The sequence below is a fragment of the Falco cherrug genome, chromosome 9, assembly GCF_023634085.1.
Source record: "Falco cherrug isolate bFalChe1 chromosome 9, bFalChe1.pri, whole genome shotgun sequence".
NCBI classification, from domain to species: domain Eukaryota; kingdom Metazoa; phylum Chordata; class Aves; order Falconiformes; family Falconidae; genus Falco; species Falco cherrug.
Genome location: NC_073705.1, coordinates 29,149,625 through 29,175,035, shown reverse-complemented (window position 1 = coordinate 29,175,035; position 25,411 = coordinate 29,149,625). Strand labels below are relative to the sequence as shown.

At 54.1% G+C, this 25,411-nt stretch overlaps 1 protein-coding gene across 9 annotated transcripts; it reads right to left on the bottom strand.

The window, feature by feature from the left end:
• Positions 1-2,165: 2,165 nt before the first annotated feature.
• On the bottom strand, positions 2,166-25,411 carry CNNM1 (cyclin and CBS domain divalent metal cation transport mediator 1). Of its 9 annotated transcripts, XR_008733814.1 has the most exons (14): positions 20,631-25,410; positions 10,532-10,675; positions 9,815-9,955; positions 9,395-9,564; positions 9,102-9,201; positions 8,884-8,931; positions 5,889-5,951; positions 4,753-4,916; positions 4,367-4,544; positions 3,926-4,039; positions 3,718-3,834; positions 3,298-3,425; positions 3,092-3,216; positions 2,801-2,938 (listed from the first exon to the last, which is right to left on the bottom strand). XR_008733814.1 is itself a non-coding variant. In XM_027799636.2 (13 exons), exons 1-12 carry the CDS (start codon positions 22,144-22,146, stop codon positions 3,346-3,348), a joined length of 2,835 nt encoding a protein of 944 aa, XP_027655437.2. In that variant the 5' UTR covers positions 22,147-25,409; the 3' UTR covers positions 2,801-2,938; positions 3,298-3,345. The 9 variants fall into 9 exon arrangements, 8 of the variants coding, with proteins under 8 accessions (XP_027655436.2, XP_027655437.2, XP_027655438.2 ...); XM_027799636.2 differs by lacking the exon at positions 3,092-3,216 and having other exon boundaries at positions 20,631-25,409; XM_027799637.2 differs by having other exon boundaries at positions 2,807-3,216.

Here is a 25,411-nt window from a genome sequence, read left to right as displayed (position 1 = left end):
TCAGGGATAATCATCTTTTGACCTTTTTGAAGTACCCCTTGCAATATGGTAGGCCAGTGCCCCCAGGAGGGTGGGGGCAGCATGAGCCACCTTGACTCTTTTTGACTGACAGCAGCCTGGTCTTCAGGCACTTAGAGCTGCATCTTTAGCACGTCCAAATCAAATCCATGTAACTGATCAGTTTGATCTAGGTGAAGTGTGGTGCCAGTGCAATGCGCTGTGGGTAACAGCCCAGTCAGCTGGGATCTCATATGGCTTGTGAACTAATGTCACTCAGTAGTATTTTGGGGAGGGGTGAAGCTGTTGCTGGCTCTGCCCTGCACCCCCCCCTTCCTTCACAGCCCCTGCCCCCCCCCCCCCCCCCCAAGTTCTGAGCCTTACGCGAGCAAACATTCGTAATTGTGATGATTGCTTCTTTGTGTTGCTGACAGAAAATTAAACCTCCATCTCTGAACACTACCCCTGCCTTGTGTGGTGTTGTACCTTCAAGCTGTGGTAACCTCTTCCCAGGCTGAGGTTACAGCCTCAGCATCCTGGTTTGTCCACCGGGTCTTACTCAAAAGTTTGTTTCAAGGCTTTCCCTTTCTCCTTCGCGGTGTGTTCCATCTGTGATGATCACAATTGCTACTAATGGGGCACGGTGGTGTTGGGAGAGTGTAGCCGAGAGCTCCCTGTGACTCTACATGAAGCTGACCATGTCTGTCTTGTGTTCCTCTTTCTGCCCCCCTGCCTTGTGCTGTCCAACTTGTCCTGTCCCTCTGTCTGTGCTTGCTTTCTGGATAATCGTGTGTTACCTAGCCATCTGGCCACCTCTCCCTGGCCCAGAGCTCGTGGCCTGCTGCTTACATGTCAAAAAGCAGATCTTTCCTGTTCCTCCTTCTCACCAGGCTCCTGGTGAACCACCACCTACTTCCCCTGGATTCAGCAGGGCCTGACAGCAATAGCCTGTGTTTCTGGCACTGAAGAAGAGCTGGGACCATCTGCTTCTGCTCTCTGCAGTCACTGCAGATCTATTTGTGAGCTGATATTACTACCTTGACAGAACAACCTCCTGCCAAGGTTTTTCGTGAATAAAGGGAAACAGCCTCTTTCCTTGGGTCAGTTAGTAATGGTCGCTGTTGCCCTGATGGATTTTTTGCTTGTGCTGCAGCTTGGACAGTAAAAGCAAAAAGGGTGCCTTGTTCCCTTGCTGTGTTTACCAAGAAGCTGTGCACAGGGCTTCTTGTTTGTCCTTTTCAGATTAGTGTTCATGTCACTTAAAAGAGTGAGCCAGAGGCAGCCTTTCCTCTCTGCAGATGGGGAGCTTTCCATCTTGGTGTCCATCCACAGCTGGGATAATGGGGTAGTGGTTAAAGGGTGATTTCTAGGGGTGATCTCATGAGAAGGAGTTGGAGGAACCAACTCTGCTTTTGTTATTTCTGACATCTGCTTACGCTTCTGTCCTTACAGACCTGTAGGTATGCAGCCTGGCCCACCCCACATGTGATCTGTACCAGTGCTTTGCTAGCCTTACCAGCCTTGTTTTTCCTAATGAGTGACCTAAATTTCTTCCTTTCTGTGGTGTAAGCTCATTACCCATTATCCCATTTACCATGGCAACAGAGAACAGATTATTCCTTTCCTCTCTGCAGCAGCTTTTTATGGTTTTGAAAACTTCCTCTCTCCCTTTCACATCCTTCATGAGTTAATCGTAAGTGACCCTGTTTCCTTCAGCCTTTGGGGTAAGTTGTTTTCCAGCCCTTGCTTTCCTTTGGCCTCATTTCAGTTGCTGTGTGTTTCCTTAGAAGGGCAGTGCCCAGACAGGGATGCACTTATTCCAGCTGAAGTTTTATCAGGATTGGTGGACTGTGAGATTTCTGTTGTCATCTGTCAGGCTATACTCCAGCATGTGTATCCCACTATTGTGTTTGCAGGGGCACGATTTCTTCCCCAGTCCTTGTCTGCACTGCTGAGTGCTTTCTTAGCAAGCAAGAGTTATGAGGAGCCCAGGTTCATGGGAAGAAATTGGGAAGCACTTGCTGACCTGGTCCTCGACCTGCTCCCTTCAGTGATGCTCAGTTCCATTATTCCAGCCACCTCTGGCCACAGGTACAAGAGCAGCCTAGCCTGGTGGGAGAGGTTAGCATGTCTTTCCCTACCCACATTGACACAGACAGGGGCATCGCTCAGGGAGAAATCACTTTTAATGTTAATATCCCTGTTGCGTTCGGCCTCTACAAAAACTACTGACCGGTCCGTACCAACCCAAAGGCTCGGCACAAGTCTCCCTCACGCAGGCAGCAATGTGCGGAGAGGAGGATGGTTCAATGCAGCGTGGAGCGGTCCTCCCCAGGGAGGGGGGGCTGCGCTCGGCGGTGAGCTGGGCTCCCTGCCCTGTGCCTAGCAGGGGTTCGGGAGTGCCAGGCTGTGGCAATGGTCAGCATGCACAAGGCGCTGCGAGTGTGCATGTCTCTAGGCATGGCACAAATGTGCTGGGGCCCTGAGCTGCATGTGGTGCCCCCCAAACAGCATGATCTCCCCGTGGTGGAGACTACATCTGTGCAGCACCCAGCACCGAGGGGCTCCGGGCCTCGCTGGGATGGGGATGGTAAATGATGCTAAGGGCAGTTCTGGGTCGGGCCGCCCCTCCCTGCTCTGCTGGCAAGGATGCCGTGCCAGACACGTCTCCACTTTTCCTTCTTCCACCTCTTCCTTGAGACCAGATGCTATCAAAGTGCAACTGGGCAAGGGCCCTCTGACTCCAGATAGCTGGTCCAGGCCGCCAGGGTGGTTCAGCCCTGCTGAGGGCACGTCCTTTCTCGCCTGGGGATGGGGCTCTGCACAAGTCCTGCAGGGAGGGGCGGCACGAGTGGACAGGCGGGCGGGCAGGCAGCGAGTGAGTGCAGACCTGCTGCTGTTGAACATGAGCCTCGCGGCAGGAGACCCCCATGCTGCAGACCTGGAAGACACAAGCACAGCCTGGTGCAGGTGGCCAGAACTTGCCCTTCCTGACCTGCTGTCACTCAAGCCTGCAGCACCTTTCCTAGCCAGGCTCAAGGATATTGGTGCAGACACACATTTCTAGCTGTGAAAACACAAGTCAAAGTCTCACCCTGTCTCTGACATCCATTTCTGCCCCAAGGATGGTTGGAGTCTGCTGCTACATCCTTTGACCCTGCTCCAGCCCCCAGCAACATGTGTGCTTGTGTGGGCTCCAAACGACATCATTTGGCTTTGCTGCTTGAAACTCGATTATTACAATTGAGCAACCTCCCATTTGCTGGGGAAGGAATATGGCACCAAGAGGCAAGTTCCTACCTCCAGTCTGCGTGGGCCTCCAGCACTGTGCTCCAGCCACGCTGCTGCTCAGGTAATTAACGGGGCAAGATTGGAGCTCTCCTCTGGCGTCTTCTCACCCTCCGGCGACGGCCGCTGCTTGTGCCCACCTACAGCAGCAAGGGTGCCTAGGGCTGGGGTGCTGGGGGCCAAAGGTGCTCAGGACAGGGGAGTGCATAGGGCTGGGCCAGGACCAGGCAGCTGGCTCTGCCTGAGCTAGCCCTAAGCATGGTTTTGCCATCTGCTAGGGTACTGTCAGGGAACTGGGCTACCCTTCTCAGCCCCATGCCAGCCCCATGCAGGATGTCCCCCAGGACGGGGCTGGGGAGCAGTTGACTTGGGCAGCAGGGTGCCACAACAGAGCTCTCCCCTGGGTGCTCCCTCCCTGCATCAGTCACTCACTGAGGGATCTCAGCAGCTTCCTGCCCGGCGTCTCCTCAGAGCTGCTCGGTGATGAGCTGGTCCCAGCCTCTCTGCCCGGGGACTCTGCCTCCAGGACTGGGTCGCAGCACTCACTGTCTGCAAAAGCGCAATGTGGCTGCAGCGCCCCAGGGCACCACAGCCCTCACCACCCCAGGGTCACATGTATGTGGGTCCCAGACAGACTCACTCTGCTGCTTGCTGTTCTCCTCGTTGTCAGCCAGCTCCTCCTGGATGAAAGGGATGCCCTCCATGCGCAGGAACACCGACTCACTGGGACTGCGCAGCCCCTCAGAGCGGCTGCCTGCAGGGACACAGGGCAGGCATGGTGGCAGGGCAGGGAGGTGCTGTGCCCTGGGGCAGGACGCAGCCGGGTGCCAGCCCAGTGCCAGGGACCCCCGGGGGATATGAGCACGTGGTGATGCAGAATTACATGCCTGCATGATTGCACCTGTGTGCACGTGCAGGCACAGAACAATGTCCACAGGAGCGTGCATGCAAACACCCACGTTCCCTGGTCCACATGCAACTGCGTCTCAGCAGTGGCATACCCATCATGCCAGCCGGTCCCAGCACGGCCCCCCAGGGGCAGCACTGGCCCATGGCAGGGAAGGGATGCTGAGTAACTCACACATGGCACTGTTCCTCTCGTTCAGGAGGGCGATGGGGTCCTCCTTTGGTGTCTGTGGGGTTCCTCGCGTGGTCGAGGCCTTGGTTGAATCCCTGTCGAAGGCCTCCATGTCGGGGGACTGGGGCGAGCTGTCCATGCGGCTGGCCACCAGCGCATTGTGGTACTGCTGCCGGGTGACCTGGGCACACAGACATGCACACCCAGGTCAGTGGGCACCAAGCCCCATTGGGACCTCCTTGTGACTTGGTGGCACCAAACCTCCAGACAGGAGGAGTGCAGGATTCCCCAGCACCCACCGTGCACCCCCAGGCTCCTGGGGCACAGCAGGGCGGGAGGGTGCCTGAGCAGGGGTGGCCAGGGTGGGACAGTACCAGCCCAGCCCGTACCTTGACAAACTGCACATCACAGAGGATGTGCACGGAGTAGTCAGGTGTGTAGATGTTGTTGCTGCTGCTGTGGAGCTGTGTAGTGCTGCCCCCATAGTCATTGTGCTCCCGGTTGGGGGACTCAGAGCGGTTGAGCCCACTGCACCGTGATGGTGACCTGTTCACTGCGGGAGGGGACGGCAGAGAGGCAAACATTCTCAGTCATGGTGCTGCTTGGGTCCCCGGTGCCAGCGCAGGGCCAGGGTGGACTGGTCACCTCCAGCAGTAATGTCCCGTGGACACCGGAGCTGGCAGGGGACCTGCGGTGGTGCCCTCCTCAGTGCATGCTAGTGGTGAAGATCCTGTGCCATGCCAGCCCCACACAAACCAAAGGGACTGGGCTGGCAGGCACCCAACCTGGCGCAAGCAGCAGAGGTTAAAGCTGCTGCCTGCCTGTCACACCGACTGACAGCTCTCCTGCTAACACAGGCCTTCACACAGCGTTTGGCAGAAATTCTCCTGGTTGCAGCTGGTAGCCCTTAGGGGTTTACTCAACCTGCCTTGAGAGCATGCTCCTGTCCACCCTGACTCCAACAGAACAGGAGCAGAGGCTGCCATGGCAAGCTGGCCTGTCACTCACGTTGTCTGATGGCCTCTGACATGTGGCACAATGGATTTTGTCTGGTCAATGATTTATTAGGGAACAAAGGCAACTTGTTCCTTGCATAGGTGATGTCAACACCTTGCTGACTTGGCTGCTAAAATGCCCTTCTAGTACCCAGACTGCCAGAAAATAAGGGAAACAGGGCTGCGGGTAACCGTCATCAGAAGCAGCAAGTAGCAAGAAAATCGTGAGTGCAGGAAATTACAGAAACTGCACACCAAAGAAAGCCCAAGCTGCCCATGGCTCCCTCTTGTCCACATCCCATTCTTCCTGGGATTTGCATCCTACTGGGGAGGCTGCAGCAGGGCTGTTGTCCCTGGTCTGCCACCCTTGCTCCAACCCACGAGAGGCTACCCAGTGTGGGGTGCCATGGGTGTCCCCCTTCTGGCAATGCCCAACATGCAGGCTGGAGGGGGCTTGGTGCACCGTGCACAAGGAGCTGTAAAGAGCCGGGCACATGCAGAGGTCTCTGCCCAAATCCATGCCCTCTTACCTGGAGAGCCAGCGAGAGAGTCCCCTCTGCTGAAGGCGAAGGTACGGGACACCGAGACAGGCACTGCAGAGAGAAGTGAGGGGGAAGGAAGGAGGGGGTGGGGAAAGGTGAGGGGCAGAGGTGGGGGTGGGAGACAGACCAAGAGGAGGCATGAGAAAAAGAATCCTGTGCCAGCAGCCCTGGGTTGAGCTCCTACCGCTGTCTCTAGCATCCCTTCCCACCCCTGCTCCGGGGGGGCACTCGGCAGCCTCAGCGACAGCAACACCGACCAGCAGGGACAGACTCAACAGGCTGCTCTGTGATGGGGTAAGAGAAGGTGAGGCTGGAGGCGACCAGCTCTTGCCAGGCCTGTCTGCACAGCCACACATCTCCCTAGAGCCACGGTGTGGGCAGAAAGCATCTTATTCCCATCTTCCCAGGCTGAGTGCTGGCACCCTGCTCCAGCCCTTCGCCAGCTACTTCCAGCAGAGGGGACTTTGTGGTCAGCTTGTGCTACCTGGGAGATGGGTGGAGGCTAAACAAAGTCACTGTGCTTGGCATCTGGGGTGATTCTGTGTGTGCAGGCAAGTGGTAGGGAGGGAATGTGCTCTGCAACAGCCCCTGACTCCACACAGCCCCACAGCTGCAGGCAAGGGCTGGCAGCAGCCCCTCGGTGTGATGCAAAGCAAAGGCATTCCTGCCAGGCTGTCTGCAGCTCTCTGCAAGGCCCCGGGGACTGTGCTGTGCGGGAACTGCAAGAAGCCAGGACCCCGCATCTGGGGCTGCCTGACCCACTGCCACAGAGAGAGCAAATCACAGGCCATTCATTCCCTTTCCACCTTTTATTGCCATGGGTTACAGCAACAGTAACAATTTCAAGGGCAGGAGCTGTCCTGCTGCCCTCCGCAGCATCCCTGGGCCATGGCACAGGAGGGCAGGGCTCCATGGGGAGCACGGAGAGACCAACACCCCGTGAGGGATGCAGTTGTTAACACCTCCTGATGCCTCATCTTTGTCCGCACTGCTGGCAGCACCCCCTGTGAAAGCACCAGATGTGAGCTCCTGGCTGCCAGCCCCCTCCTCCAGCCACTGCCATGCCTTCCCCAGCGGCCAGCCCTCCTGCCCAGGGCCTGCTGCCCTCCCTCCAGCCACTGTGCCCACAGCACAGCTGCAATGCTCTTAGGAGCTGCCCATGTGATTAATTTTTTTAAATTGCTTCAAAGGTAAAACCCCCAGGAAATGTGCCCTGCAGCCCCCTCCTTCAGATCTCCCTGCTCCCCCCCCCAGTAACTCCTGTTCCACATCCTTCCCTGGTCAAAACCTTCTGCAAATAAAAGTCCAAGCAAAGGCATAGCACAAAGCGCTGCCCGTAACAACCTCAATCAGCTGGGAGCAAAGAACGGGTTGATAACCCCTAGCACTCACTCCCTGCTCCCACCACCCGACCCTCCGGCAGCAGGGCTGGCCGTGCCGGGTCTCTGCCACCACACGCCTGTGCCCTGGCCACCAATGTCAAAGATCACCTGGCAATAAAACAGTTGCATAACAATGGTTAATTAGTAACATAAATGCTCAAGGGTTATGTCTGAATTCTCTGCTGTGACACACTACTCACACTCGTTTCTGCTGGGCTTTGCTTCAAGGAGGAAAATGCCAGCCCAGCAAGGGAGATGCCCTGTGACCTCTGCCTCCCAGGCTGCCTCCTTGCTGGCCAGGGGTGCAATGCCACACACATCCCATGGCAGGCAGAAATGGCTGGATGGCAGAAACCAACTCGTGACACAGCGTCACATGCGAGCATGGGGAGCAAAAGAGCCCTGAGTGGCAGCGTCCCGGCAGGCGGCACTGCAGATGTGTGGCTACACTGACGTGGCTCCCACTGTGGCTGGTGCCCTGCCTGTCCTGTGGGAAGCACTCACTGCCTGAGCACCAGCAAGGCCCTGGGAACAGCCACCGACAGCATGGGGGCATCAGGCCATGCAGCAACATCCTAGGGGAAATCAGCCACTTCATTGATTTCCTCTGTTCAAACTGAGCGTGCTGCGGATGCATGGGGGAGCAGGATGCGCACTGAGGGGTTAATTCAGCAGTCCAGGAGCCAGCCTTTCAAATGGAGCAAAGCAAGCAGCAAGAACTAGGCGAACCCTAGAGCTGCAAGCAGACTGGGACCCACAGGAGTGACAGTCACCTGCCCTAAGGAACTCCTCCTATTGCCTCAACAACATTGCTCCCTACACCTCCCTAAAGGTTGAACTTAGTGGGTTCTTGTATTGCTAAGCACCCAGAGCATCCTCAGCTTACCATCAGCACTGCAGATCTGACTGCAACATCTGGGGTTTGGGATGAAGGATGTGCCAGACTGGGGGTGGGCAGCGCCTCCACCTGCTTCCAAGCCACCAGGGAGCAAACATTTGCAGGGGTGAACAGCAAAGAAGCAGGGGCTCACAGTCTCCCCTAATCAAAGATCCCTCTTAACTCCTGCAAGCAGGGGACTGGGGCATCTACTTTTAACTCAGCTAACCACCACATGTGAGCAGTTCACAGGCAAACTGACCCAGCTCTGCAATTCCCAAGCGGCCCTTGCTGCCCTGGCATGGACCCACATTACAGCTTGTGCTCCAGGGTTCAGGAAGGCAAATGAGTCCAGAGGTGTTACACTGAGAACTAGATGCACCGTGCCAGAAGCTGCAGGGTTTACTGGTCCCGTCAGCATGGGCACGCTGCTACCTGTGGGCAGTACCCCTTGCAGTGCCAGCCATGCTGGGATCCACCCACAGGGATCCAGCGTATGGCTGAAACTTCAACGACACCTCAAAGAGACCTCAAAGGGACCTCAGAGTTCCTCTGTGGGGACCTAGCTGCATCAGCCCCTCAGCATGCTGCTTCTCCCCCAAGCTTTTCAAAAGGGATGATCTTGGCACAGAGCTGCTCTGCGTGGTATGCAAACCCACCCCTCCAGCCAGCTGGTGCCACGCAGGAGAGGTTTTAGAGCCCCAGCCTGACCCAAAATACTTACATAGGAAGGAGGATCCAGCCAGGCTCCCCACTTTTCGCACGTCATTATCTGAAACAACAGCTGGAGGTGTAGGAATCACAGAGGAAGGGTTCCTGCCTGCCCCACACCCTGCAGCAGGGCCAGCCCACAGCCAGCCCCCTCTGGCCACCAGCTGGCTTAGCCCCTGTGGAGGCTGCCAGAGCAAAGGCAGGGCCAGAGGGAGCCCACAGAGCACCTACCTGAGGAGACGACAGCCATAATGGCAGGGACCCCATAGTAGGTGAATGCCCCGTTCTCAAACCGCAGCCCTTCCTTGCCAACTTCCACCTCTACCTTTCCCTGGAAGGAGAAGGAAAACCTGCTCCGACAGGCTCCCCATGCTCCTGGCCACCAACCCACCCAGGGCTGCAGGGACACCCACCACCCCATATGAGAAGACCAGCACCTTTGCTGGCAGAAGCAGCCCAGAGCAAGGCAGTGAGGAGAGATGGGCCACCCCCTGCCACCCTCCGCCCGCCGCTGCCCCAGGCACCTGCAGGATGAGGACAAAGTAGTCAACGGGGCGGTTGCGCTGGTAGAGGTAGTGCTCTGCAGCCTTCTTGTTCTTTCGGTCATACTTGAGCTCCTGGATGACATTGGGGTGTTTCAGCAGCCGCAGCAGGATCTTCTCAGAGAGGTAGGGGGTCTTGAAAGGCTCCACTTCTAGGGGGGAGGCAACACACTTGCTCAACAGGGCTGGGGCTTCTGGGAACCCCTTGTCCTCTGAGCTGCATGGCCCCCCTCCCTGCAGCCTCCGCAGCGTCAGGGGGAGCAGTGGGATGCATGGGATGGGAGTCCAGACAGGGGGAAACTGCTCACTGGTGGGCAGCTGGACCCAGCAGTGGCTCAGGGATGCCCTGTGGTGCTGGTGCTGCTGCAGGGAGGTGCAGGGCTTGCACAAAGGCGAGGGTACCTGTTGCCATGAACCGATGGGTAGCCAGGAGCAGCTGCGGGGAGATCTTCACCTTCATCTCGCTGTCTGAGAGCCTGAAGATGGAGAAGTCCTGGGGCTTTCGTCCTCGGTGGGGCACTCGCTCCTTCTTCCGATTGTCCGCTGTGGGGCAGAGAGCAGAGTGGTTGCCCATCGGCAGCAGCCACAAAGCCACTGCAGCTGCAGGGCCCCATACTACATGTACACACATGGAAAAGCACATCTTGCTGCACCCTATGGCAGGGCTGCTGTGGAGCAGCAGCCGGAGCAGTGGCACACACAGAACATGCTGTGCATCACAGCCTTGGGAGCAGCTCCCTGGGGAGGGAGCAGGGTGGTGAAACACGCTTCCTTCTCAGGAACAAGTCCTGGGTTACCCTGGCTGGATGGATCACTTGGAGCTGGAAAGAAGCTTGGGAACCACCCATGGGCACTTAATACCCAACACATGTGTCCCTGAGTCAAGCCCTGCCCAGCCACTGGCTGCTGAAGCTGGTGCTTCTCTGTCGTCAGCATTCAAGCCTCCCTGACATCTGACTAGCATCTCTCCATCATTCTTGTCTTTCCCACCATGACTGTGAATTTCTCTGGGGAGGGACCACAATTTGCTCTGGCCTGTTTCCTACCCACATGTCTGTCTGTCTGTGCGGGCTCCCACCCTGGCTCCTGCAACCGCAGTAGCTGCTCTGGGACACTAACTGTACAGATCCGTCTCATCCAGGATCTCGGACTTGATGATCTCCTCAATGACATCCTCCAGGGTGACAATGCCCATCACCTCGTAGAACGGGTCTCCTTCCCCTTCATTGTTCACCCGCTGCACGATGGCCAGGTGGGACTTTCCTGCAGGGGGAGAGCAGAGCAGTAGTGAGACCTCACCCCTGGTGAGAGGGGTCCCCAGCACGGCGGGCTGGCAGGAGGACAGGGCTCGGTGAGAGGCACAGATCGCAGCCAAACCTCAGAAGCAGCCACTTCACCCCAACCCACCCCAACCGCACTAACTGAAGGAGAAGGGCTGGACACAAAGCCCAGCCTAACAGGGCTGCTACTCTCCAGACCATTTCTAGGTGTCACAGGGCTCTTTTTTGGGGCCACTCGCTTTCTCTACCCAGGCAATTTGCTGCCAGTCACTCTGTTTAGCTCCTCAACAGCCTCCTGTGCAGGAATGAAATGCACATTATAGCAGCTGATTCTTGCTTACCCTCAGCTTCAGTGGCATGAGACAACTCTAACAGAGCAATGAGACAGCGTCCTCCAACACAGAAACGTGAGTGTGTCCTTGGGCTCTACTGGTTTCCCTCATCCTCCTGGTGTTTTCACATTCTGTTGTTAATTAACTTTCCTATCAAATTGCCAAGAACAGCTCCCCCACATCTTTCTATCCACCGCTGTCTGGACTGATCCTAAAGCTTTTCTTAAAATACAGCCAAAACCTCCAGCTCCTCAGAGAAGCAGCTGGTTTTAATGCAGAAATGCGTATGTTTGTTTGCAGTTTTCAGCCCACTCCTGCAGAACTCTTGGGTGAACCATCTGGGCAGAGGCTGAACACTTTTCAGGCCATCAACTTGTACCGGAATGTATTCTCCAAACCCTGCCTCTGACAGCACCTCCTCTCTGTTACCTTAAACAAGCAGACTGGGACCAGGACCTTCGGCTGCAATAATGGTGACTCCTGCTTGGCAGCTGCAGTGTTCCTCATCACAGTTTCAGCTTCCTTACTTGCCCCCAGTAAGCTGGCAGCTCTACTGACACATTCTCAGGCTTCTTGCTTTTGGCATACTTGAAATATTGCTATTTATTTTTGCATGTCCAGATTTCTGCAAGCTGTTTTGACTTCTTCAACTTCTCTTTTCCTTTATTGTCTGCTCTGATTTATGCTCCTGCTCAGAAGCTTGACCAGAACCCAACTTCCAAGCCACAAACAACTTCTGGGTTTCCAGCTCAAACGCATGCTTGGAGCTGCCAATGAACAGCACTGGTTTTCTTACTGCTCCTGTAGCTCCTGCACTGCTCAGCAGCACACACAGGTTCAGAACCTCTAGTTTTACTTAAAACATTACAAACGTCCTTCGTTGGCAGCACAGCCAACAACTTCCTCTCCCTCTGTTTGCTCTACATCCCTGGGGTCTCATGTCGCAATGCCTGCACAAACCCAACTGTACTGTGGGCACTGCAGGGACCTCCAGAAAGCTAGGAGCACCCTATTTTCCACACAGGTTCGGAGCTGAGCTCCATGAGCAGCAATGGTCACCTAAAAGAAGGGCAAGTCCCTCCTGCTATGCAGCTGCCTCTGCATCTGCTTCTCCCATAAATCCTCTCCAACAAACCTGCCTGCTGCTCAGGCGAGAGGATGTGAACAGTATTATGCATAAAGATGCAACAAGGGTGGGCTTCTGCTTGCTGTACAGCTTCTTCCTTGCCCACTGGCACTTTCTGGCTCATCCCCATGGAGGGACAAGCACAACAAGGGCAGCCCAGTAGTCCCACCAACCGTGTCTTGCTGGGGACCACACGACCTTCAAATAACTCTGCCCTGGATCTGAGACGAGCAAATGACATTTCTCAGCCACAGATCTGCACTATACATTTCTCACAGCAAAGCTTGGGCATTTTCCACAGTATAAATTCCCTCCTCCTCATACCAAGCTTTTATTGCAAGATTTCAGAAAGCAGCTCGCTGCCTCCCACGCCTACAGAATTAGAAACAAGAACATAACATTGCAGCAAGTAACACTAAGATGCACTTTAAGAAACCAAATCAATAGCCTTGGGGCATTGAAAATTCAGCATGTTCTTTGGACTGGGCTGTTTCACTCCTTTCATACACGGGTTTGTGCATCTTGTCTGTTCAGTGGGTAATAAAGCAACATAACTTGAGACTTAAAAAGAAAAAAGCAGCAGTGTTGGCTGCAAGACAGCAGCAACAGCTATGTTTCGTCTTAGCAAAGTCCAGCTTTAGAAAATGTCTCCTTTGCCAAACCCTGCTCCCAAACACTGGGGCCATCTGGTCTCCTACAAGTCCTCGGGTGAGCAAGGAGAGGGGAGAAGTTATTTCTTTTGGCCGAAACCTTGTTGTTAATGACATTTACATGCAACCCAAAACCACCAAGCCCTTACAAAAAGCTTAGGTGCTACTTAAAGACAGTCAGAGAGTAATGGAGGCAATCCTTTTTTTGGCCAAACACCTACATTGATGCTGTAATTTACTTTAGAGCAGCCTCAGAGAAATGTGATTCCAGCTCCACATTCACGTAGCAGCAAATGAGATTATTTAGAAATAACCCAGCACCATTAGCCTGGGAGGAGACCCACAGTTTCGCTGCACTGGGGGCAGAGCCAGAAGGGTTGTTACAGCACTCAAGAGTTCTTTATTTTCACAGAAAATAAACACTTCTAGCCATGCTATAAACCCCCCGGTTTTGGTTTCCAGACGAACACCCATGTTAGAGACGGAGCAGGTACCCAGCAATGGAAAACTGTTGCAATTCATGTGGTTGCTCCAGGCCCATGCCAAATGAGCTGATCCCAGCCCCCACCCAGGCAGCTGATACCCGTATCATAAAAAGCTCCGCCCACCCCCCCCCTCCCAGCACTTGTAAATGACCACTGCTTCCAGCTGGCCCCCACTGGGAGAGGGCTGACTTGCCCCAATTCCCCATCTGAGGGACCAGAGATCATCTGCAAAGTCCTGCCCCCTGTCCTGACTGGGTCCTGTATCTCCTCCCATCAGTTTCTTAATAGTCCTTGTAAATTTGGCAGTAAGGGTGGTGGGTATTTGCAGGTGCCCTGGCTGTATGGTCATGGCTTGCTCCCTCCACCTTGGGCTGGGGATGCTGCCAAGCTCAGCTGTATCCCCCTGCCTGGCGCTAGGAGTTCCTACGCTTCCACAGGAGGAAAAGCACTGGCTTTTGGAGCATGTGCAAGGGCAGAAGATGGGTAATTTTAGGAGGTGGAAGCACCAATGTCCAAGGGGGATGGGGGGTGGCACAGGGACAGACCTGGGGATGCCAGAGGGGTCACATTCTCTTCTGCAGTTGTCACCTTGTAGTTCTGCATCAGTGGGAGTACAACAGAGGGAGATAAATCATTTAAACCCCCAAACTTGATCTAAAGCAGCTTTAAGATCTGTAAAACTGATTCCAAAAACCACACTATTGTAACTGTTGCTTGATAGCTTAAATGAAATGAATTATAAGGGTGATCTGCTTCCCCACTAGCAAGCTGTCACATGTGGATTTTACAGGGCTATCGCTGATGCAGGAAAGTGCAGTGAAACACATGAGAATCAAAGCCTTTGTTTGGCAAATGCTAGAATAAATGGGCAATTAACTTTACTCCTGCAAATAGCTCCACTGGCCTCTGCAGGGCTGTTCTCGCACAGGAAGTCTATAGGTGATTAAGTGTCTGCTCAGCATGGGCTACAACTGTACTAAATTCTTTATGAGCTGCATGAAATCTGCTCTTTTCAAATAACAGCTTCAGTGGAAAGTTAATGCCTCAAAATGTTAAATTACAGAGCTAATATAAACAGCTGAGAGCCTCCGCATAGAGCAAACATCTGAACAGGTATCTAAAGCTTTTATGCCTTTTTTTAGGAGCCTTGTTTTTCATAGGAACCTAAATGACCTTGGGCTTCACCGATCCACCTCAGACCGTCCTCCCCAATGGGAGAACAAGGTCTGAACACATGGAAATGTCTTTACTTGTGGGAAAGAAAATGCTGTTGGCTGCAAATATAGCCCAGACTACTTCCTTAACATCTTTTTATATAGGTGCTCTGCCAGAGGAATGTTAAGAGATGCTTTAGCCTTGTCTCTCGTTCCATGGGATGAGTGTTCTCAGCATGAAATTAATTTTCATAAATTTTATGGTAAGAGCTAAAGCTGTTCTAGGAGATCAAAGGTACAGGCACAAGCCATGAACCATTTACAGCTAAAAAATGGAAGGAAAAGAAAAAAAACTAATTGGTAAATAAGGTTGATTCATGAAACAATCATGATGTAACTTAAATCTGTTTTCTGTGTGCTTTTCACCAGAGCTTTTTTCTGAGCCAGGGTCTGCCAGCATCTCCCTGCCCCTTGCAGACCTGCATCTGAAGTAAGTGGGGACCCTGATTTGAACTTCTTAAACTGGAAATTTGTGTGTGAGTGGGCTCTTGTGTTACCATGACTCTGCACCAACAGTGAAGCCACACACCTGAGGAGCTGCACCTAGAGACAATCCACATCTACACCTAAACAGGGGGAAATAACCAAGAGGGCTGTGGGGGCAACCAGCTCTATGGGAATCACAGCTATGCAAAGGGAAAACTGTAAATTCTAATCTAATCCAGGCCTTCCTCAGAGGTAAGAACTTCATCTGCTTACACCTTTCTCTAGCAGAGTACAAAAGCCCTTCTTGTACTCTGCTTTGGTGCTTTTCCTATTCCTAAGAAAACTGGGGAAAAGATGGAATTTTTGGAATAGCCAGTGTATTACCACTGACAAAACAGATCAGGAGGGTAAAGGGGAGATCAGAGGGGACATGGAGTCTCATCTTCCATCTGCTGTACAACAGGGTTCTGACCTCCTGGGTACAGCCCCACCTGCTCACAAATGGTGGGTCCCCTTGCATGTTACCTGGAGCCTACAAAAGCCTACAAGGATGCCGAGGCTTTCTCAAGCTAAAAAAAAACAACTTCTAAAGAGCCAATGTAAAACAATTTTCATTGGTGTCTGTAGCATAGGCCACTTTACTCTTTCTCACAGCTCAGCCTGAAGGTGCCTTTGACAGTTCTCAAGAGGGAGATGGGTGGCTGGGTGCCCTCTTCCCTGAGGACACGGTTCTCCTCTTTGTGGAACACCTCGCCCAAAGCAGGCCTGCTCCTGGGCTTGCTGGGGTGGGGTAAAGCAGCTCGGGGTCTGCACAGTTTGAGGGGGAAAGCAAACTACAGTTTCAGGCAGAGTTGCAGCATGACTCACTAAGCCATCTTTTGTGTATCAGCACCTCACCCACTCTCAGCCTGGCCATCACCCTTCAGGGGACATGTATGGGATAGTTCCTGGGTAACAGCTGGCTCCTCATCCCATACAACTGGCTAGGGAGGCCACTGCTTCAGCCCATCAAGGTGCCCAAGATAGCGGCTATCATGCAGAAATCTCTTGAAGGCTGATTTAAATTTCAAGCCATGCTTTCTGCTTGCAATGGACTGCAGGCTCACAAGGACAGTAAAAAAAGCAGCTGAAATGGTGCTGACCGCAGTTCCTGGCAAGTGTGAGCACCTCCTCCAGCTACGTTCAACTTGTAGAAGTCTAATAGAGGCTGTGGAGAATATTGAAAAGCAAAAACAGACCCTGGGGCAGAGCTGTCCTCCACAGGACAGGCTGTTTCCCCTGCTAAACCAGGAGGTTTGTTTTTGGGAGAATTTACTTTTAGTAACTCCTAAAAGATGCCAAACCACAGAAGGCTAATTTGAGCTCCACCTCAGCCTCTTCCCTGCTGCAGGAAAATGAACATTAAAAGCAAATTTCTACTGTTCCTCCCATAGAGGAAAATATTTGCTGAAAGGTGCCACTGCTGTATATAGACTTCCGCAGGAAATTAGTCAACAAAATCCATAAATGAGTTGAGGAATGGGCTAAGATTATGACTTCCCAAAGGCACTAGAGAACAAGGAGGTGGACTGCACAAAAGAGCTCCCCATGAGGAGTTGTATCACCGGACTGAAGCTGCAACACGCATTGCTTTGGTTATCTTCTAGAGATGGAGGAGAAACAGGCTGTATCACCCACAGCATTTCACATTGAATGAATGCATAAACCTTCTCTTCTAGCTCCATATTCCCAAGGTGAAGTTTATCCTACTGGGACCTCATCTGCCCCTCTGCATTGCTGTAGCTTGCTAAATCTGGTGCAGTTATTTCTCTGGTGTATTAGGTACTTCCTCCTGGGAGCCTAGAATAAAGGCAGATACACTGACATGTACCAATATAAATTGCCGAGAAACTGTCTCCAAATTTTTTCACTCCTTCAGTAGTTGCAGCTTCTTTCAGGCTGCAGGTGGCATAATTACTGTACTGGTATCTATTTTCATATTTCTATAGGAGAGGGGGCACATTTTGTGTAGTGTCCTCCACTTAGCACTTCCATGTAAACACTGCACAACTATGCATGCCTTCTAGAATACCCTTGTCTAGCTTGCCTGAAAAGACGGCAAATTGGGTGTCCAGGCCTCATTATTTCTGAGTTTTGATGAGAAGACAGAAACAAAACCATCTTCCAGCACAAGTATTTCCTTCCTTCAGCTGAGTGTGTCTCATGCTGATGTAATGTTTTTCAATACAGTTTTTGCAGCTACCCTTCTCTTTTGGGCTGTGGGTTAAAGCCAAAGCTACCAGTCCCCGTCCCCTGCTGCTGTTTGCAGCCTTCTCTGGATTTTTTCCCAGTTCCCATTAGTGCCCACGATTTAACCGCCTTTCTCCAGCAATTCATGCCAAAAGAGACACCAAACAATGGCAGCAGCAGCAGGCTTGTGAAGGAGCAGATGTGAAGAGTTTGACCAGTTCTGCTGTGACGGGGCAGGGGGCAGGTTTTGCCAATCAGGAGCTCACAGCTGCTCTTGGGTGCTGTAACCACACCAGGCCGTTAGCTCCCTATCTGCTACTGCAGTGTATGCTACTATTTTCATATGATTTAAATGTTTTGGCAAGCTGATGCTACAGCAGTGCCCTTCCCCAGATCCATGGAGGATAATCCCATCTACACAGCGTCCTGCTGGGAGGGAGGGGATTTGTGACTCATCTGTGGATTAAACTCAAGGCAAACATCAATGCATTTTAACAGAACTGAGCTCTGCTGAGGTTAGGTGTGAGCATACCTAGAAACCAAGGAAGGAAAACTTCCCTTCAAACCCTGCTATAAAAGACCAGGGAGGAGAAAGAAGCTGATGATCTTCATAGCTAGGACAGCATGATGAGAGAAAAGAAATCCATCAGGTAAACAAGGATAACAGTGTGATAATGGTGAGTAGGAGGAGAGACATAAAGGGAAAGTGCTGCCGGAGGTGTGAGCAAGAGTCCCGGAGTGCTGTATTTAATCATCCCTTGACATTTTCAGTAAGAAAGAACAAATGTTTGTGTACTGTGGCAGGGAGCATTGGCAGTGAAATTGTGTGACTTACACATTATGCAAAAAAATGACATTATGGGTATAGTGGATGTGGCAGAACATTAATCATTAGTGAAACAGATCAGGAGTATACATTGCTATCCAGGAAAGAAAGATATAAAATGTGATGAGTATTCTGTATAAACACTGTAATAACAAAAAGAAAAAAAGGATACAAAACCTGTTTGAGTTAATCACAGGAGAAGGAAAAGAAAGCTGGCAAGGTTTCTCTAGAGGTTTGTCAGGGACCTACGGACCCAGAGGTGGTCATCAATGCCCATCCTTACCGGAGCCTTTAATTTCCTAGAAAGAGACTGGGCCTTATCAGTGGGAGCATTTGCTGTCCTTCGGGCACCCTGGATGTGCAACGTGATGAACGTCTTCATTAAGCACTCACTGAATCAACAAGCAATCAGGCTACTCTCTAATTAGTGGAGGTGTCAACTTCACCGTAATTCAAATGGACACAGAAAAGGAGACAGTGATGAAGATTCTTAATTACAAATGTGAAATCTTTATTTTAAAAATCAAGTAGTCAAGTGCTGCAATAGCAGTGGATGGGACTGAAGGCAGCTGGGCATGAATATCTGTTGCGGTGCAGGAGCCAGCATGGGAACTTGTATTTGGAACTGGGAAAAAGAGTTTAGGAGGGTTTGGGGCTGGGCTGGGGGTGACTACCTGCAAACACAGGGTGCTGGGGGGCGACCAAATGCCTACAAGTAGGGGAAGATTAATCGGAAGAGGACAGCAACACCTGGGGAGAAGAACATTTTGGGGAGGAGCTGGAATTGCTAAACAGCATGCTAAGTTAGATACTAAGACCAAAAGCAAGGCTTTTCATCCATGTAATTTAGAAAGCACAGAGAAATTAGGTAGAAACAGAAATAAATTTTAGGCAGAGCTCAACAGAGAGGCTGCAGCAAAACGCTCCAGAAGGCCATGAGGGCAAAGAGACGTAAAGGAAGAAGAAACTGAAGTTAAATGCCAAGAGTTTTAACAGAGCAAACTAAAGAAGGATGGATAATCTTAATTTGAGATGAGGACTAGCACGTGAGAGTATAGGGCAGGTAGCAAGGCTTGTTCATGTACCTGTCAGTTTAGGGAGCGACACAGACAAAACATCTCTGTTTAAGCAGGGCAGAGAGGATGGCAAACAAAGGGCAGCGAGCTAAGCAACCACAAGTCCATTTCTATAGGTCTATTGATCCACAGGCTGTAGCGAATTTGGTGGGGGAAGCAGCTGAATACATCAAAGTAAATCAGGATAAAGTGCAGGGGAGGCTGACCAAGGAGGGCTATGCCAAAGTCCTCTGATATTCAGTAACACCGAGCCCCCTAGACAACGGAGAGGCAGCAGAGACCTCAGGTGAGCTTCAGCAATGTAGTATCACACGGGAAGCCACAGTTAAGAAGGAATTGCAAAGCACATAAGAATTAGGAAGAGGAGAGACTGATTATGTTAGAGGAGGCATCAGGGCAGGGGGAGTACTGCAGCTCATAAAGGTTGAACCCAGAGACCAATCTTAATGCTTTTGCTAACAGTCTTGGTATAAAACCCAGGAATGTGCTGATTTTGCACCGCTGGGAGTCTCCAGTAGTGGTGTGGGGCAGAGAGGGTAGGTGGTGTCTGCCATGCAGAACTCTTCTCCCCGTGATCCTGGGAGGCAGTGAGGACATGGCTGTGCATCTCCAGAGCAGATGCTGACCTGCATGTATCTGATGATCACTTTCCTGGCACACAAGAAACGTTCTATCCTACCCTCCTCCCATCTCTGAAAATGAGCACGGAGATGACTCAGGGAAAGGCTTTCTCTATATCTGGGATGGACCAGGTTGGCCTTTCTCACATGATCAGCTCTGCTTGCAGCAGAGCAGCTCCAGGCAGCCGGGAGCCAAGTGCTGTCCTCCCACATTACATAATGCAGGATGTTACCGCTGCAGCCATTTCTTAAAGACTCACTCACCACGGTATGATGTACTGAGTAACATGCAGCAAAACACAATTCCCAGTGGGGGGAGAAAACACATGCTGTGTGTATTCTCAAGGTATGGTTAATGCACTACAGGTCTCAGCATCTCCGGGGCTGCTGGCAGCTGCTGCATTATGAATACTGTCACAGCTGAAAAAAAGTACAGCTCTTTCTAAAGGTTTAGGCTTTTCTTCTTCCTTTAAACCACTTGGACAGAAATACTTTCTAGACCTGCTTCTCACTGCTAAGCTGAAAACGTCAGAGCTAAGGAACAAGATGTAATCTCCTGCCATAAACTCCTCCATGTAGAACACAGCAGCGAATGCTGCCTTGCCTGGGCAGGGGCGTGAGGCAGGCACCGTGCCCGCGCTGCCAGGCCCCCCCAGAGACACCAGCCCTGCAGGACAGTCTCACCTGCTGAGGCAGCAGCCTCTGAGGCCAAAGGCTCTTACAGTCTCCATAACATCACAGACAGGACGAGCACTGCAGGCCCTCAATCTACCCAGGGGCTGTTCCACCAGGTGACACCAGGGTCATCAGCACATGCAGGGCCCAACTCCCCCCAGCATCCCTGGTACCTGCCAGGTCCTGCCAGGAGGCCATGCGGGGGTGGGCTGTGGGGGCTGCTGACCTGGGAACCACCGGGGGTGCAGAGGGGTGCAGGGGGAGCCCGGGCAGCCTCACCCTTCTTGAACTCCTCAAGCAGCGTGTCAAGGCGCGTGTCGTTGAAGACGCAGTGGAGCGGGCGGCGGTAGAAGCGGGTGACAGTCTGCAGCGGGGTGCAGTCATCGGGGTCAACGAAGGCCAGGTCCTTGACAAAGAGCAGGTCGACGATGTTGTCGCGCCGGTCGCCCTCGTAAACAGGAATGCGGGTGTAGCCAGAGCGGAGGATCTCGGAGACGGTGGCGAAGTCCAGCACGGCATCGGCACGGAGCATGAAGCAGTCGGCCAGCGGCGTCAGCACGTCCTCCACCACCTTGGTGCGCAGCTCCAGCGCGCCCTGCACCATGGCCAACTCCTCCCGCACCAGGTCGCCGTGAGGGCCGGCGGCGCGCAGCGTCTCCAGCAGCCGCTCCCTCGTGGAGAAGACGCTGAGCTCCTGCCGCAGCGCCCAGTCCAGCACCCGGCTAAGCGGGTAGCAGAGGGGGAAGGCGGCCAGCATCAGCAGCCGGGTGAGGCACAGGGTGCGGGAGGCGATGGCCAGCCCGTGCCGCGAGCAGACCGAGTAGGGCAGCACCTCGCCGCCCAGGAAGACGGCGGCGGCGCACAGCAGCACCGGCAGCCAGGGCGCTCCCCGCGGCCCGCCGGCCGCCGCCCCGCCGCCGGGCAGCGAGGCGCAGAGCCAGCCGGCCAGCGCCGCGTTGGCCCCCGCCTGCCCTAGCAGCAGCGTGCACAGCAGGTAGGTGCCGCCGCCGCCGCGCACCGCCTGCACCCGCCGCGCCTGCTCCCGCTCGGCGGCCGAGCCGCTGTTGCGCAGGACGCGGAGCTCCAGCGGGTCCAGCGAGAGCAGCGAGAGGCGCAGCCCGCTGAACAGCGCCGACAGCCCCAGCAGCAGCAGGGCGCCCAGCGCCCGCAGCCAGCCCGCCTCGGGCAGCGGCAGCAGCCAGGCGCCCAGCGCCGGCGCGGCCGGCCGCACCCGCAGCAGGAAGCCGCCCGCCGCCCCGTGGTGCGCCCAGGCCCGCCCGTCCCAGGCGCACAGCGAGAAGAGCCGCCCGCCCGGCGCCGCCGCCGCCTCGCCCTTGCGCGGCTCCCGCACCCGCACCTCGGCCAGCGCCGAGCCCGCCGCCCCGCCCGAGCGCAGCGGCCCCACCACCTCCACGTCCGAGGCCCAGGCGCTGCGCTCCCGGCACCGCTCCGCCGGGCCCCGCGCCACCTTGCCGCCCGCCGCCGCCGGCGGAGCCGCCTCCTCGATGAAGACCAGCCGCGGCTCCCGCTCCCCCGCCGGCCCGCGGCTGCCGTTGCCCTCGGGCGGCGGCTGGAAGTAGAGGCGCAGGAGGAAGCGGCTCCCCTCCGCCGCCTGCACCGCGCCGCCCTCCAGGGACACCCGGCCCGGCGCCGTGTCCTCGGGCCGCAGCCCCAGCAGCCAGGCGGCCCCGGCCGGCGGCCGCGGCGACAGCGAGAAAAAGAGCAGCAGCACGGCGCCCCGGCTCCGGCCCCAGCCGCCGCCGCCGCCGCGTCCCGGGCCCGCCGCCGCCGCCATGCCGCTGCGCCGGCACCGCAGCGCCCGCCCGCCGCCCCGGGACTGCAGCGGGGAGCCGGCACGGCGCGGCGCGGCGGCACACGTGGGCCGGGGGGCGGGCAGCCGACGCGCCACGTGCGACCGGGAGCCGGCCCGCGGCGCCCCGGCGGGAGGGGCCGGCGGAGCGGGGCTGCCGGGGACCCGGCGCGGGGGACGGGGGGAGCCGCCCTCCCGCCCCGCACTGCCCCGTCCCCGCGGCGGGCCGCACCGCCCCCTTTCCCTACGTCCGCGCGCCGCCGGTGGGGCTGCCCGGGAGCCCACCCCCGGGGGTACGGGCCGCCACCCGCCCCGGCAGCTGGAGAGGGCTGCCGGCCCCGAGCGACGAGCCCTGCCCCGGCCGCCCGCCACCGCCGGTTCCGTCCCGGGAGCACGGCGGGACCGGACAGGGGCTGCGCCTCCCCGTGCGCGCTGCAGTCGCGGTTTGCTGGAAGGCTCCTGCCGGCGGGCTCTGGAGCCGGGATCCGCGGACAGCCTCCCTCTGCTATCTGCCGAGGCCCAGCTCTTCAGCTTTTCGGTTCAAATTAATCGCCCTTCCTCCTGTGGGAGTGATTTTTTATTTTTTTTTTCCAAGGGGGGAGTATAGTTGTTAGGTTTGCAGTCTTGCTAGGAAGCAACTGTACCTAACAGCTACTCTCATTTCTAGACCTGATGGGGAATTTGATGCATGAACAGCGTTTACCAGTTTCGGAAGTATGTGCTGATGAAGGCACTTGGGGACTGTTGAAACTTTTGGGTCTTCCCTTGACTAGCGTCCACAACAACCTTAAACTGGGCTTAAGAGGCTGGGGAACTGGAAAAGAGTCACTTGCTTACAACTATGACAGGCCTATGGGAAAGCAGGAAGCTGGTTCAGAAAATGTCATGGAGGAAAAGGAGGTGCTCCATTACTGCACCCATGAAACTGGGCCACTTTCTGTGTCAGTATGTCAGCAGGCGGATAGGGTGAAAAGCTGCCAGGGAGATCTGTGCTCCTTGCTGCCTTAGGAGAGACTCTTCCCCCTCTTTGGGAGAGGCAGCTAACTTTTTTCCAAATTCAATTAATTTCCAAGGATTTCACAGGGGCTGCGTGGTGCTTCACAAGCGCTTGCTGATCTTCCCCCTTTCTAACTCCCCCCTCGCTCCAGTGAGGAAGGAACTGCCTGGTGCTCTGCCTGGGCATAATTTATGGAGGAGCCAACTGCCTTTTGCAGACCCTACCCAACTTACACCATCTGACAACCAGATTTCAAACTGTCCTAAGCGGTACCCAGAGCGACGAGGGACAAGCTCAGTCTGCTCCTGCTTTTCTGTCTGCAGGTGGTGTGGCTGAGCGCATAGCTGCTCCTTCCTTATTAGGATCCTGTGGGAACTACTGTCTGAGATCATCCCAAATTTTTGAAACTGCAGGCTGTCATCCACCTGGAATTTCTCACAGATTTCTTGATGCTGAGAATATTGTAAAGGCAATCCGGTTTTGTGCATCACTGCCATAGCATTTTGGACTGCTCTTTGGAAGCTGCGTGCCCATGCCAGCAGTTACTCATCTTTATTAACTTGCAGATTAGATTCCTGAAAGATTTTCTGGCGATCAGTTTCTCAGTATGGGAACTGAAGACTGTGAGTTACAGACTTGCATTAAGTAAGTGGAAAGTGTTCTTGTCCATAGTACTTTTGTCACAGAAGTCCTCAGCCAGCCATTTGGAAACCACTGGTCTAGGCTAGTATAATTTATAAAAAACAACCCATGGCACTGCAGGAGGAGGAACCACAAGGTGGCAATCTCTCTCCGTACTTGCACTGGCAAAAGAAACCTCTGGCAAAAGAATCTCGGACAGTAACTGTGTAAAGCTGCAGAGACGGATGGTCACGTCTTGTATCTTCCAGAGTCCCAGCAACGCTCATTTCGATGCTGGATTTTCTCTTCTGAACGCTTTTCCCTTTAGGTTGAAACCCTCAGTCTTGAAAAGGTGGCACTGGAGGCTGCTTTTTGCTGGCTTTTCCATCCTTTGTCCCAAAATGGGCACTAGACATTGCTTGCTGACTACCAGTGGTGCTTGCGTGCGTGCTGGTAGGAGCTACTGTGCGCTGGGAGAGAAAGTTTCCTCCTGCACTGGAGGCACTATCTACTTCAGAGTATTGCTAACCTGCTAGTGGGGATAGATAATAATAATAATGATATATTAATGTATAATGTAACAGTTGCATCAGGATCCTGCTTCAGGCACTGAGATGCCTCAATGGGAGCAAAATAACCTGGATGTTAGGACTAGGCAGTGACCTGCGGGCTGAGTGTGGCATATGGTCTTGACGGGACTGCAAAGCCTTAGTGACAATAGCTCCACTCCTAAAAAGATGTGGCCAGAGGGTATAAAAATGCAAAGAGAAGTAATGCTCATTTTGGGGTGGAGCTGCCCTGGTCCTACATATCAAACACCATCTGCTGCAATGAGCTCCATGTCGATCAAGACATAGTTGTGTTCTTGCCAGATGTTAGCTTACATGTGCTACATGTAAAAGTAAACTGGTGCGAAAGCTGTGGTCTGATGTGCTTTCAGTAGGATTTGCCCTGCATAAGTGACGACGTGCTAGCCAGCCTCTTGCTGAGAGGATGCACTCCAGAAGTTGCAGGTGTGTGGCTGGAGCATGTTCAATAAGTCAAGATAGGAAACATCTTCCAAAGTTCCAAATAAGACAAAACAAACTAAGCTTTAGCACATGCTCAGTTGATGGAGTCTTTGGCAAGTATGACATGAATTTGCAAGGCTCTCACCGAGGCCTGTCCCAGCTGTATCCTGCCTGCTGAGTCCTTCAGCAAGCACGGCATAGCTATCCTTGTTTTCTCCTTATGCCAAAGTCTCCTTTTTTTACCTGTTCTCCGCTTACAACGTTGCTCGGCTTTACACCCTGTGTGCCCCCACTGAGCTCTCTCTGCAGCTTCTGTGTCACAGGCTGCGACACCCATGATCCCTACCAGTGGTGACATATCTAATCACGGCTGTCGTCTTCCAGCTCTGAATGTGCAGGTCCAGGAGGAGGGAAGCATGGACATGGGGAGTTCTGTAAAGTCACATCACCTTGACTTCAAGGCCTGAAGTCAGGGTCCCAGAGGCTGTGGGTTGCAATTTGCTTCCTTCCTGGTTGATGGGAGCCCAGGGGTTCTGTTGTCTACTGATCCTCCAGGAAGGGCCAGGAGCCACTGGGGGACTGCTGGTGGGGATAGAAATGTTAGCAATCCAAATCATGATGG